At 34.8% G+C, this 12958-nt stretch overlaps 1 protein-coding gene across 1 annotated transcript in view; it reads left to right on the top strand.

Moving 5' to 3' along the window:
* NRXN3 (neurexin 3) overlaps positions 1-12958 on the top strand; it is a 1892810-nt gene that overhangs the window by 1705988 nt on the left and 173864 nt on the right. Inside the window, exon 17 of the mRNA XM_027844705.1 lies at positions 10759-10848. Coding sequence (XP_027700506.1) covers positions 10759-10848 — 90 coding nt within the window. The remainder of the gene's footprint in view (positions 1-10758; positions 10849-12958) is intronic.

Genomic DNA, 12958 nt, shown 5'->3' with positions numbered 1-12958 from the left:
CAATTCCTTTAGCTCCACCCCAGATAAAATTATTCTTCTTCTCTTTTAACCAGGCCAGCACCGCATGTGCTGATCCAATAGCACTGCTGCCATCTTCATTCAGCACAGGCAATAATGAGAACCCATCCAGGGAGTCTTCGATCTCTTCAACCACAGTATACCTGTTCCACCTCCAGCTTGCCATGCTCTGGTGTCCACAATTCCTTATATGAGTCCCAGGAAAGTTGTAGCTCCCAACTAAACTTATCCAAAGGATAAGTTATGATAATTCCTTAGATTCCCCAAAATCATAATTTGGGTCTCATTCAAAGGTTGAGATCCAAGGTCCTTCCAGTAGGATTTGTTATCTCTTTACTATGGAACGTGATGTTTTGGAGTATTTTTTTTCATTCACTTTGCCTGCCAAATGACAGGGAAATATTTTACCCTCTCTAACATTTTAGCATAGCTAATCATTTCCCCTTAAACTGAAATACTCGCATCTTTCAAAAATGATTTTGGGGGGTTCTTCTTATTTATGTTTAAATCTTTTCTAGATGGCTTTTATGATTTCTTTGTTACTGGTTTCGGCAATATCTCTCAAGTTAATGAAATCCATAAGTTTTATTATGTAAGTATATGGCTCAGTCTTTTAAGATTAAGAATGCAGGAGATTTGTTTGTTTGTTTTTTGTTTTAATTTTTTTGTTGTTTTTTAATAATACCATAACCTTATAGCTTTCTCTAGTTGGTTTTTCCTCAACTCAAGTACATCATTATTGTTGTTCTTTGCTGCCAGATTTGGTACCATGTGATCGTTCTCAAAAATAGATCAATTTGAATTAATTTGCAAGTAATGTTAACAAGGAACTACATGAATCTGAGATGCAAAACAGCTATTGGATTCCCTAATGTTCACTGGGAAAATTTTTATTCTGGTACCATATTATGGTAGTATGTACATAAACTAGATGCAGAATCTTGCACTAAATGATACATGGCTGCCATTTAACAATTCCAGCTGGCTGAATTCCTGAAATTCCTTTAAAATGTCATGCTTTCTTAAATCAGTGAGGGTATAGATAGCTCTTCTACCAATTGATCCCAATTGTATGAATATATGTTTCACATTTTTAAAACTATTCCACAAGAAAAGTTGGAAGAATTTCTTTAAAAGGGAAAATTGTTTCAAGGCAAGTTCCACTTGGAATGTCAGTTTCAGATTGAAGCAAGGTGTCTTTGGTTCCAATGAATTACACATTGAGATACTATATTTCTCAAAGAGGCAGATGATTTAAGAGGTCTCAAATTTGCAGGTGACACAAAATTAAGAGTCACCACTACTATCTTATACAATAGAATTGGGATTCAAAATTCTTTTGGAATGGTGGACTGAATATAAAAGGTTGACATTTAATAGGGATACATGTAAAGTACAATTGTATTTCAAAAAGATGGCTTATAAGAATGTTATGGGTTATGCCTATCTTGATAGGTGAAATGATATGTAGGTTTCTGTTCACCATATACATATACTCTGTATCTCCATCTATTTTTAGATCTCTGTACATATACTATGCTGCATAGGGGCAGAAACAACCCTGATACTGGCATTCCTCTTGTTCAAGAAAGGCACGAGAGAATCATAAATCACTTAAGCCATGCATCTTCAAAAACACTGACCTTCCAGCTAAGCATTGGATAGGGAGGATTGTACAATCACAGAAGCTAGTGTCTATCAGTTAGATACTATAAATGAAAGCACTTTGAGGACAGTAATACATTATACAAATGTATTACTTTTACATTTGTAGAGATATTTAGCTACCTAAGTGTGAATTCAATTTTATGTTACATTAACTGAATTGTGCTGTCCAGACAAAAGGAAGCACCTTTCTAGTCACAGTTGATACCAGTTAGGCTATTCCAAGAATTTTGTGGTCATTTATTAGAGTGAGGTTGGATGAAATGACTGATCTTCACTTCCCAACTCTAATATTGTATGATTTGCTTACATTTAAATATATGTATTGCTATGGCAATGGGAATTTTGGATGTAATAGGAAATATTGAGCACGACTATATACATCTTTATTTTCCAAAGAAATCTTTCTGACAAAACTCTTGGCTTCTTTATTGTGTCATTGTGCATGCATGTGCACACACACACAAATGCACATGCATGCACACACACACACACACACACACACACACATACTGATTGGAATGTTTTGTTTTTTTTCCTTCAAGCCAGTCCATCTTTACTTAATCTCATATTCTAGTCTGAATTGGTTCCAGTTTGATGTTAATCTACTTGGAAATCAAAGGCAAACACTGAAGAAATAAAAGGGAAATGAAAAAAACAGAGAGAAATTAAAGAATGTATACAGAACCAAAGACCAAAGAGAGAGGAGGAAGGGAAGGGGGAAAGAGAGAGAAAGAGAGGGGGGGAGAGAGAGAGAGAGAGAGAGAGAGAGAGAGAGAGAGAGAGAGAGAGAATAGCAGTATGGCTTTGTAAGTTAGGAAAAAATGAAAAAAAAACTTCCTAGGAGCAATCTTGAAGGGATAAAATCAAACACTAGTGAACCATTCTATAGAAAAAAATATTTAATTTAATTTAATTTTTCTTTTTTTAAAAATAGTTTAATCTTCTCAAACAGTTTTTGGGCATTTAAACACAAGAAAAATAATTAGCTATACTGAAAAGAAAGTAGACCAGAATCAGAAAATAACATTGTCTTGTCTAGTTTCAGTTCACATTTCAGTGTAATTTCAGAAGGGTGGAAAAAAATTGTACAAGAAAAAAAATCAGTTTTATAATGTACTAGATATCTATTTACCTCATATATACTATTTTCAAAACTGAATTGCATAATCAAGAGTCAATGTTGGGCTTGTCACCTTGGAAAAGATTCCTGAAGTGTTTGTTTTAATATATTCTGGAAATTGCAGCAGTAGAGAGAAGTTCAGAGGAAGTAGTCACCTAGATCTGGCTTATGACTTGGGCATTTAAGTTACCAGAATTAGCAGGGTGTCATTGAAGAGAAGTTCTAGTAGAAATCAGTTTCAGATTTAGGGTTTGAAGGAAGGGGGAGAAGGACTGTGTCAGTCAAAAGGAGAGGACAAAACAAGTTAGCTGCTATGATGTTGTGATTTTTTGAAAATTGGACCATGGTCATTTAATACAACAGCTCTCCAAAGAAATAGTACTTCAATTCAGTCATGTCTTGACAAATAGCTTGTCAGTTATATGTCATTCACTGAATCTGAATTTTTAGACAAATGTTTGAGATTTTGAGTATCAAGTCAGGTGCTGTATGATATTTGTGGTCTCATTTTGAGCTCTGAGCTGGGAGTCAGGTCTCTTGGATTCCTTTCCAAGATAAACCACCAACTCACTCTATGACCTTACAGCAGGGGTGAGGAACCTTGTCCTCAAGGCTACATGTGGTCTTCTAGGTCCCTAGGTCCATGAGTGTGACCTTTTGACCACGTCCAAGTTTTACACAACAAATCCTTTTATTAAGGGTATTTGGTCTGTGAAGTTTGGATTCAGTCAAAGGGATGCGCTTGAGGACCTAGAAGGCCACATGTGGCCTCAAGATCACAGGTTTCCCACCTCTGTCTTAGAGAAATCATTTAAGTTTTTTATGCTTTAATTATCTGTGGTAAAATATGGATGATGAAATGCAGACCATTTTCAGGTATGTATAAAAGACCTTGCTAAAGGGGCCAAGGCTATGTTTTTTTTTTATATTATTATTATTTTGATATGGTCCAAATAGCTTCCTTCTATCCCATGGCCATAGATTTCATTACCAACATTAGCCAAATGGCTTATAGATCAATGACATTAGGAGCCAGGAAGATTTAGCTAAGGAGTGTCAGTGAATGAATGTGAACCTATCACCATGGATGGAAATAAGTCAGACCACTTTTTCTACTCATGATGTGTCAGTATTAACATCTTGGCAATGGGTATCTGAGATGTTACATTTATCCATTAAATAGTAACAGTAGCAACAACCACAACTTATATTAATATTGAAGTTCCAGAGTATACTCTTGAGTAATTCACTCTAGGGACAAACAGATTTCCTTTGAAAGCAAGTTAACTATTTTGGAATATAAGATACTTAGAACTATAATTGGGAATTCTTTCACCTAGAGCAAAAACATTTGGGGAGGAATTGGCAATGAAAAGATCAGTGCAACCTAGTAGCATTAGTTTGTCCATAAATTTTCTTACAAAAGCATTCTTGAGTCAATTGCACCCTAATCTTAGAAAGCTTGACATTCTGCATTTCCCTAAAACTTTTGCCTCTTTTTTGTTCTTCTCTATTTCTAAAACTCCATTCAGATAAACCCATTTCCAAAGCAAAATGGATTCTCAAACCTCAGAAGGTAAAAGAGCAATTCAGGCACTGACAAATGTTGTTTCTTGGTCCAGACACTAGTAATGATGATATACTACTTCTGGGTTTAGAAAAGGGAATAGTTTGTATCCCATATTATTTGCCCCTCAGAGAGCTTGTGAACAGGGGAAATTGAACCTTTGAAGGAGGTGAGAAAATGAGGTTATATGGAAAAGGTAGGAAGAGGACCACAAATCATGGGATGATTCTCTGTGGACCACTATGGGGAAGAAAGGAGACACTGGAGTCTTGGGCCAAGATATAGCTCTTTGGGAGACCACTTAGTAGAATTCAAAGTGTCATTAATTTAATTATTTTGCTTTGGAAATATTAATTCACATCCTGTAGACAATCATTTTTTCCCCAAGAAATCTGTTTCTTCACCATGATTCACCATAAGTTTGATCTATGCCATATTAAATTTTATGCTTTGTTTTCCTTATTACTTCAAATATATACATATATATACCATATAATTTTGAGTTCTGAATTTCTCCCTGCCTCCCTTCTCTCCCTTCTCATTGATAAGGCAAATAATCTGATGTAGGTTATACATGTACAGTCATGCAAAACAAACATTTTTCCACATTAGTCTTGTAAAAGAAAACACAGACCAAAAAAAAAAAACACAAAAAAAAAGAAAGGCTTTTTTTTTTTTAAGTATGCTTCAATCTGTATTCAGACTCCATCAGTTCTTTCTGTGGAGGTAAATAGCATTTTTCTTTGTTAAGTCTTTTGGAACTGTCTTAGATCATTGCATTTCTAAGAATATATGTCATTCACAGTTGATCATCGTACAATATTGCTGTTACTATATATGGTGTTCTCCTGGTTCTGTCCATTTCACTTTGCATCAGTTCATGTAAGTCTTTCCAGATTTTTCTGAAACCATCCTGCTTGTCATTTTTTATAGCACAATAGTATTTCATCATAATCATGTATCACATCTTGTTCAGCCATTCCCCAGTTGATGAGCATCCCCTCAATTTCCAGTTCTTTACCACCATAAAAAGAGCTGCTATACCTATTTTTGTATATACAGATAATTTCCTTTTTTTTTAGAAATCTCTTTAGGATACAGATCCAGTGGTTGTATTGCTGGGTCAAAGAGTTTGCACAGTTGTATAGCTCTTTAGGCATAGTTCCAAATTGTTTTCCAGAATGGTTGGATCAGTTCGCACACAGTTCAGCAAGCACCTGATTTTTAAGGGTTTTTTTTTTTGAACACAAGGTATTATTTCATTTGTGAGATAATGTGACAAGGTCAACAGAGAGCTGATCCTAGAGTCAGGAGGGCCTAGGTTAAGTCTCATCTCTGGCACACACTCTGCAAGCCTGGAAAAGTCACTTACCCTCTCAGTACCCCAGGCAAGTCATTAAGATTATAAATTGCAAAGAAGGTTCCAGTCTGCATTGGCAGAGTAATTTCCTCACCAGGAATTCCCCAAACCAATGAAATTGTAGGTCCAGTCACTATCCCTGTGGGATAGGTAATTTAGAAGTATTGTCATACTAATTTTTTTTTTCTTTTCTGAGATTGAGCCTTTATTACTGAGCTTCAAAGCATGCTGGCCACACCACAAGAAGATATAGTATATCATCCCTTTCTGAAATGACGTATTGGTTCTGAAAGGTATAAATACAGGGAGTCAGCACAAGAAGTATCTTTGGAATTTTCCCAAGTAACAGTTATAATCTTTTATCCTTATGAGTTATTCTACACAAATGAAGAAGTTGTACTGACTAATAGAAACATCCCCACTCAAATCTAAAAATTGTTTTTCCCTTGCCTGTAGTTCTAGAGTATGGTGTTCATGTACTTACTGTTCCTCACATATGGTGTCTCATTTTAAAGTGTCAGTGAAACAATAAACACACACTTTTTCTTTATTCTTTCAATCAGAAAATATAAAAATACCTTTGGCATTAATTCCAAGTAGATGAATGTGTTATGGCATTCCTATTAGCATTTTCACAGGCTTGACAACGTACCAGATTGTATTAATATCTTACCTGTAGGAAAATGCTTTCTTCCAGTTTGGTGCAAATTACCAGAGCCTTTCAGCCACTCTTCCTCAACCCAGAAGTAGTATATCATCATTACTAGTTTCTGGACCAAGAAATAACATTTGTCAGTGCCTGAATTGCTCTTTTACCTTCTGAGGTTTGAGAATCCACTTTGCTTTGGAAATGGGTTTATCTGAATGGAGTTTTAGAAATAGAGAACAAAAAAGAGGCAAAAGTTTTAGGGAAATGCAGGATGTCAAGCTTTCTAAGATTAGGGTGCAATTGACTCAAGAATGTTTTTGTAAGAAAATTTATGGACAAACTAATAAATAGGTATGGGATTTGGAGGTGAATTTTCACCACGCTACTAGGTTGCAGATGATTTTTTTTTGTAAGATTGACTTGAGACCATACAAACCAACAAGAACCTTCTTGACTGACAATGTTGGATGCCAGGGAAAAGAAAAATAATTCTAATGTGCAAAATATATGCTTTGACTATCTGGAACAAATTCACTCTCTATCACTTGATATTCACTCTCTTGAGACATTCAACATGACCCAAATCTTTAGGGAAAATAAAACTGAGATATTGGAAAAATATCCAAAGGCCACCTACTCTTCCCTCTCAATTCATTTCCCCTTTCCTGTTTTACCCATCCTTCATAACTTTTGTCAAAGGTTGAATGCAGAAAACCATAAAGATGTTTGGTGTAATAAGTGAAAACATGCGTATGAGCCAGTTATGACATGATGGTCTCACCTCAATTTATTGGTTCTCTAGAATCCAAATTTAATTACCAGAACATAAAATATTATGGTATATAAGTCTCCAGGAGCTATATTATTATGTAGCAGGAGCCAGTATTTCAAAAGTATTTTTTTTAGTCCTGTCTAAAGATATTTGTATTATTTTTTAAGGTAACATAAAGTGTGGCCACCCATCTTAATCTTTTCCAAGGCTTAAGTACCTCTGATTGTTTTCCTACTTTACTGCCAAAGTATATGGAAACCTGTTTGGCACTGGAAGATTTCTGCTTACACTTACCAGACCTTTCAGTGTATTGGCAGCAAAAGTTGTTACCTTCTTGTGTCTGATCAGTAACACACATATTATTCTGTTCAATGACACGGTATCTGTGATATCATTCATGGTATTTAATTACAATTTATGGTATTCATGAGACTATTCCTTGTTGAGAATAGTGTCATTTTCTGTGTTAAGAATCAATCTCATTTTTGGTTTAAATTTCATGCTGATTGCTTTAGAAAATGTGTAACTAAATGTCTTTATGAATTTAACAAAGGTGTATTTGTATTTGATAAGATTTGCTCAGCTTTGCAAGTATTTCTTGTGTGTATATGCATATATGTATATTAAGAGGAATATTTGCTTTTCAATCAATCTAGCAAATGGAACTCAGGGCAAATGAACTCATTCTCATGCACATGTTTCTAACCCAGTTCTTCCTAATGATTAAGATAAATTAAAATAAAAACCAACAAGAACATGAAAAGATGCTAAGAATGATGTTAATGTTGCAATGTAAACCAATTTAGATTTTCTAATGACCTTCCATCCTTTCTAATTTTTTAACAGTATGAAAGATCAAAATCATTAATATCAGAGAATGATATTCTTGGTGGTGGGAATAACCCTTAAACTTTTATTCTAAATTATTTTTTAAAGTTGAGGTGGGGAAGAATGACTCTTTTTCTGATTCTTGGAAAGGTCCAAGGTTGAATCTTAGCTATGCTGTCCTCCTTACATACCCCTTATAATCAAGGCAGTTGACCATCTTTTTCACCTATTCTAATTCTAGAATTGTCTTACTATGTCACTTTAATGATCTCAAAAGGGGGGTGTGGTGCAGAAAGGAGGTGGATATTAAAGGGGTTTGGAGTGAATGAATCAATGCCATTGCTGACTTCTATTCTTATTCCACACAGAGATTGGATCATTTTCAAATTTGGTTGCCCTTGATTTCATTAGAATCACCTACCCTGCACAATAAATTACTAAGAATATTCAGGTTTATATTTTCTGATCAATTCCCAGATTAATTTCCTAATGAGAAGAATGAGCTTATTATGATAGGCAAATGGAATGGCAAAGAGTTTTAAATATAGGAAGTGAGTTGTCTCCTTTGGCATTCAGAGTTTCCCTTAATAAACCCAGTACCACTTGGAATCCTGATATAGTCTCACAGTTCCATATTTTTTGGCTATTTTGTTGGTGCATGTGTGTGTGGGGAAGAACTTCAGGGTTCCAGAGCCTGTGATATCCCTTGTACTGTCAGTAGAAGGGAAGATTTGGAATTAGCTCCCTCTAGAATACTTTAGGCTATTTATCTTTCAGACTTCTGAACATTTTGTCTGGCATTTTGACTGGCATTTTTTCTGTCTTGGGTTAGTTGACCTGTAGATACATATAATCTGTCAGAATAGACCCATCATTATAAAGAGGATCATTATTGTAGGATAGAACATAATAGACATTCACTTAGAAAAACTTGGTTTCCTTGATTCAAATCTCAGTAAAGTACCAGTTGCCTTTCATATTTTCTCAGAAAAATTATGCCTTAAAGAAAACTTAAAAGTAATTTTTGGCAATGTGTGCCTTCTGGATCTCTCTCCCTTTGGACACTATCATAGCACTTAGAATTATAGTGTTTTCTGGGCTTGGCCAACCCAAGATAGCATTGTACATTACAACCTGGAGAAGAAAAAAATCTCTTATTTAAAATTTAGCTCTTTCATGATAACCACCTCTCCTTGGCCATTTCAGGAGTACTACTAATGTACTCCTAAGTGCACCTTGTTTTTTTTATTTTACTGTTAAGATAATTGAGTTACCTAATAACAAGAAGTGGTTCAAAGAAGGAGTGGATGGAGAAGTGTCAACCTTCCCTCAAAAAGAAAAAGCAAAATATTAGTGAATAAACCTCAAGTCTTAATGTTATCATCTCAACATAGAAGAATCTACAAATGTTGATGTACTTAAAGAAGGAATACAAGAGCTACCCCTTTATTCATTTGACTTGATATTAGAGACTTAGCCAACAACCTTGCTTCCATATTTCTCATTGTTGTTTTTGACCACCTATTTTCAGACGGAGCTCTCACTTTTTAGTGCAGATGAGCTGCTGGAGTCCAGGAGGGCTACTGCAAATAATGAATTAGAATAGGCATATAACCAAATGATTTATGCAAGGTTGACTGACTATACAGCATATTTTCAAGAATGGTGCTTCATTTTTTAGTCATTTGAAGCTCATTTTGTAGGGGTATACCTCTCTAATTCTACACTCTTGGTCTATTTTAATTAGAGAAACCATCCAAGGGTGTTAAAAACAGATCCAAGTACAGAGGAAAAAGATGCTCCAAAAGGAATTGTGTTCCAATATAGTAATTAGATGTTTCATTCTTGGAAAATGTATTTCTACTAGCCTCTATGAATAAATGATTTTTCATGAAGGATTTCTTATAGGGAGAAAGGACAACCATTCTTTCCAGGGTGACCATATGGATTTAACTCTTATTAATGAGACTGAAATTTCTTTGACCAGTGTCTGTGAAATGAACTGAAAATAAATTTTAGTATTTTTCATCATGGCTAGTTACTTTAGATCTCCAATCCTCTCTTACATATGGAACACATTAATGGCCCTTTGAATGTAGATATACCAACTTTACAACATTACAAACATTTAGCATAAGGGATCAAACTCCCCTTTGGGGCCCTGGTTTAAAACTTGTAAAACTATTTCTCTTATTAAAAAGTGCATAACAGTCAGATTCAAAATTCTCTTCTCCTAACCATCAGCTTGTAAGACAAATGTCAAATAATGTATTGAGACCAATGAAGTGCATGACCTCATATTTCCTAATTCTTCAGGAGATACTCTTGGGAAAAAGATGGCAGAAGTGACTTAGATCTCTAGCTAACTTCTGATTTATCAACTGATTTAATAGTATGCCCAAGGGTAAATTTGATGGATTCATAGGTGAGGGAAAGTTTTGAGTCTTAAGCCCATTCACAGGCTAGGAGAGAAAAAATCCTGGTGGAATAGGCACATGTGTAAATGAATGGACTTGCTGTCCATTTTCTTGCTGAGTTTTGTTCCCCAAAGAATGACTGAGGACTGCCTAGTGAAGAACAACCTACTTTCAGGTTTCTCATCCAGGACCTTTTAGAATGTCATTCATAGAACAGAGTGGCTTCAACCCCACCTCTTTTAAAGATAAATTGATATCTATTGTTTAAAACTTCATAAAAAACCCAAAAACCTAGGATGTTTTTGAATGATTTATTGACTTTTCAGATTGTTCTTTAAGCTGTTTTTTAAACTTTAAAGGCAACACTGATAATGAACGCTTCCAAATGGTAAAACAGAAAATCCCCTTCAAATATAACCGGCCTGTAGAAGAGTGGCTGCAGGAAAAAGGTAACCGTCATTAAAACTTTCATTTTAAAATCATTTGATTCTAAACCCTCATTTTTAAAGCCTGCAAATAAATGTTCCTTAAATGATAATCGCCTGCTGCATAAATGACTGTTTTAATTTTCATTATAATTTGTGTCAGCTTCCACCTGCCATATGTTGATAAATCATGCTATAATACATTGCCATTAAAATACAGTTAAAGGGACTAACATCTAAGATCACTCTTAGTGTAACAACCACAAACAGGAAATTCCAGGAACTTTTAAAAAAAGAAATGTATTATGGCAATTTAACCACTGCATGACATTCTTTTTAATTTGTTTTAAATGATCACTTACCACAGTGTTCTAAAAGTTTCAAAACTACCTGTTAAACTTATATGTAATAGGGGCTGTTTTGGCTTTCCTTTCTTTTAAGCGCAGTTTAAAATGTTATGACTTGAATTTGTTATAAAATGGTTGTAACGTAATTAAACTGATTAAAACAAATGTTATGAGGACAACATTTTTTAAACATTTGTTTTTAAATATTAATGAGAGTGAGAGAGCTGGAGTCTGCCTTTGAATGTAAACTTTGAGTAGCAAAAGTTCAAATATGTCTATAGGTTATTTGGGTCTTAGTTGCTGACCTTGAAAAAAAGAAATGACATTTTTGAATGTGTGATGTGTAGGATGAATTCTGATCTCTTACATACAAGCAAAGTACAAGTTTTTAAAGCAGAGGGGAAAATGACCAAGGGTTAAGAAAGGCAAGTGACATCCTCTATTTTTGGGGGGTGGGAGGTAACAGGATGACAATTATATTCTAACAAAAGAGGGCAGCAATTGAACCCAATGTTAGTGTATATTGTATTTCTGTATTTCATGGAAGATCTGCTGGAAGGTGAGCTGTGACCTTCCAAAAAAGAAAATTTTCCATTTATAATGTCCAGGATAAACATACATAAATCATACTTTTAGACCACAAGACATCTCTTAAAATTTTGAGAGATTCATATAATAGACAAGAAGCATATTACTAATTATTCAACTCTGTGTATGTGTGTGTGTGTGTGTATGTGTGTGTGTATGGACAGACACAGGCACATACAAACATATAACCAGATTAGCATTTGAGAGTTCTAAGTTGGGTGGAAGTTAATAGGATCAACTAATGCTGAAAATCCTTACTGAGACTCAACCTTTTGCCCTATTTTTAACACTTGTGGTCTAATTAAAAAGCAATAAGGATAACTTTAAAAAGCAAATAATTTTGTTCAGTAAATACAAGTTTATAAAGTCCCTTTAACATTAAAGACAGTGATTGCCTCACCTTTTTTAAAAGAAAAAAAAATTAGATGCATGTCTGAGTCTCATGTGCCTGAGAAAACTTTTTGTTCTTTGCTGTTTTATTTTGGTAATCTTTTGTTTCACTCCATTGCCTCTTGAAATCTGAGTTTAACAGCATGCCAGGCATTTTCATTTTTGTAAACCATTATGAAGTCATGACTTGGCCTATAGTTCTTTTGATGATAGTATTTTGTCAGTAGACCAACAAAGAAAGCTGTTGGAGGGTTAAAATGCAAAGAGAATAAGAGGGGTGGTGCCATGACCTGATAATTGAGTTTGTATGGGTTGATAAATGCATAGGTAACTTAAGAAATCTATGCAAGATGGAGTTCTCTTGTATAATGATACTATGCATTAAAGAATGCATTTCTGACTTTCTGAAAAAGTAAGTGGTTAATGTTTATCCATTCTCTTCATTCCTTACCTGTCTCCCCACTCCCCACATCCCACCCATGTCCCCACCATCACCCTTTTCTCTTCAGGAACCATTTTAGAAACATGCCAAACATCCTTGAAAAGACAATAAGAAGGAATGGGCAAAGATAGATTGGTGATTAGATAAAAGCCATAGAAGCTACTTAGCATGGGTCTTAGGAGTAAGTACTGCCATGGGGAAGTGGGTGGGGTCAAAGGATTCCACAGTTCATTTTCTCACTAGGGTCTACTATTGACTGATTTTCTAACCTTACACAATCCATTTAACTTCTTTATAGATCAGATTTCCCAACTGAGAGAGGAGAAATAATACTACTTATTTCCCAAGGGTATTCTGAGGTTTAATT

This window comes from Vombatus ursinus, unplaced genomic scaffold, assembly GCF_900497805.2.
Source record: "Vombatus ursinus unplaced genomic scaffold, bare-nosed wombat genome assembly UNPS02014945.1, whole genome shotgun sequence".
NCBI classification, from domain to species: domain Eukaryota; kingdom Metazoa; phylum Chordata; class Mammalia; order Diprotodontia; family Vombatidae; genus Vombatus; species Vombatus ursinus.
Note: the sequence above shows the minus strand (reverse complement) of the source record. Positions and strands in the feature narration are given on the sequence as shown.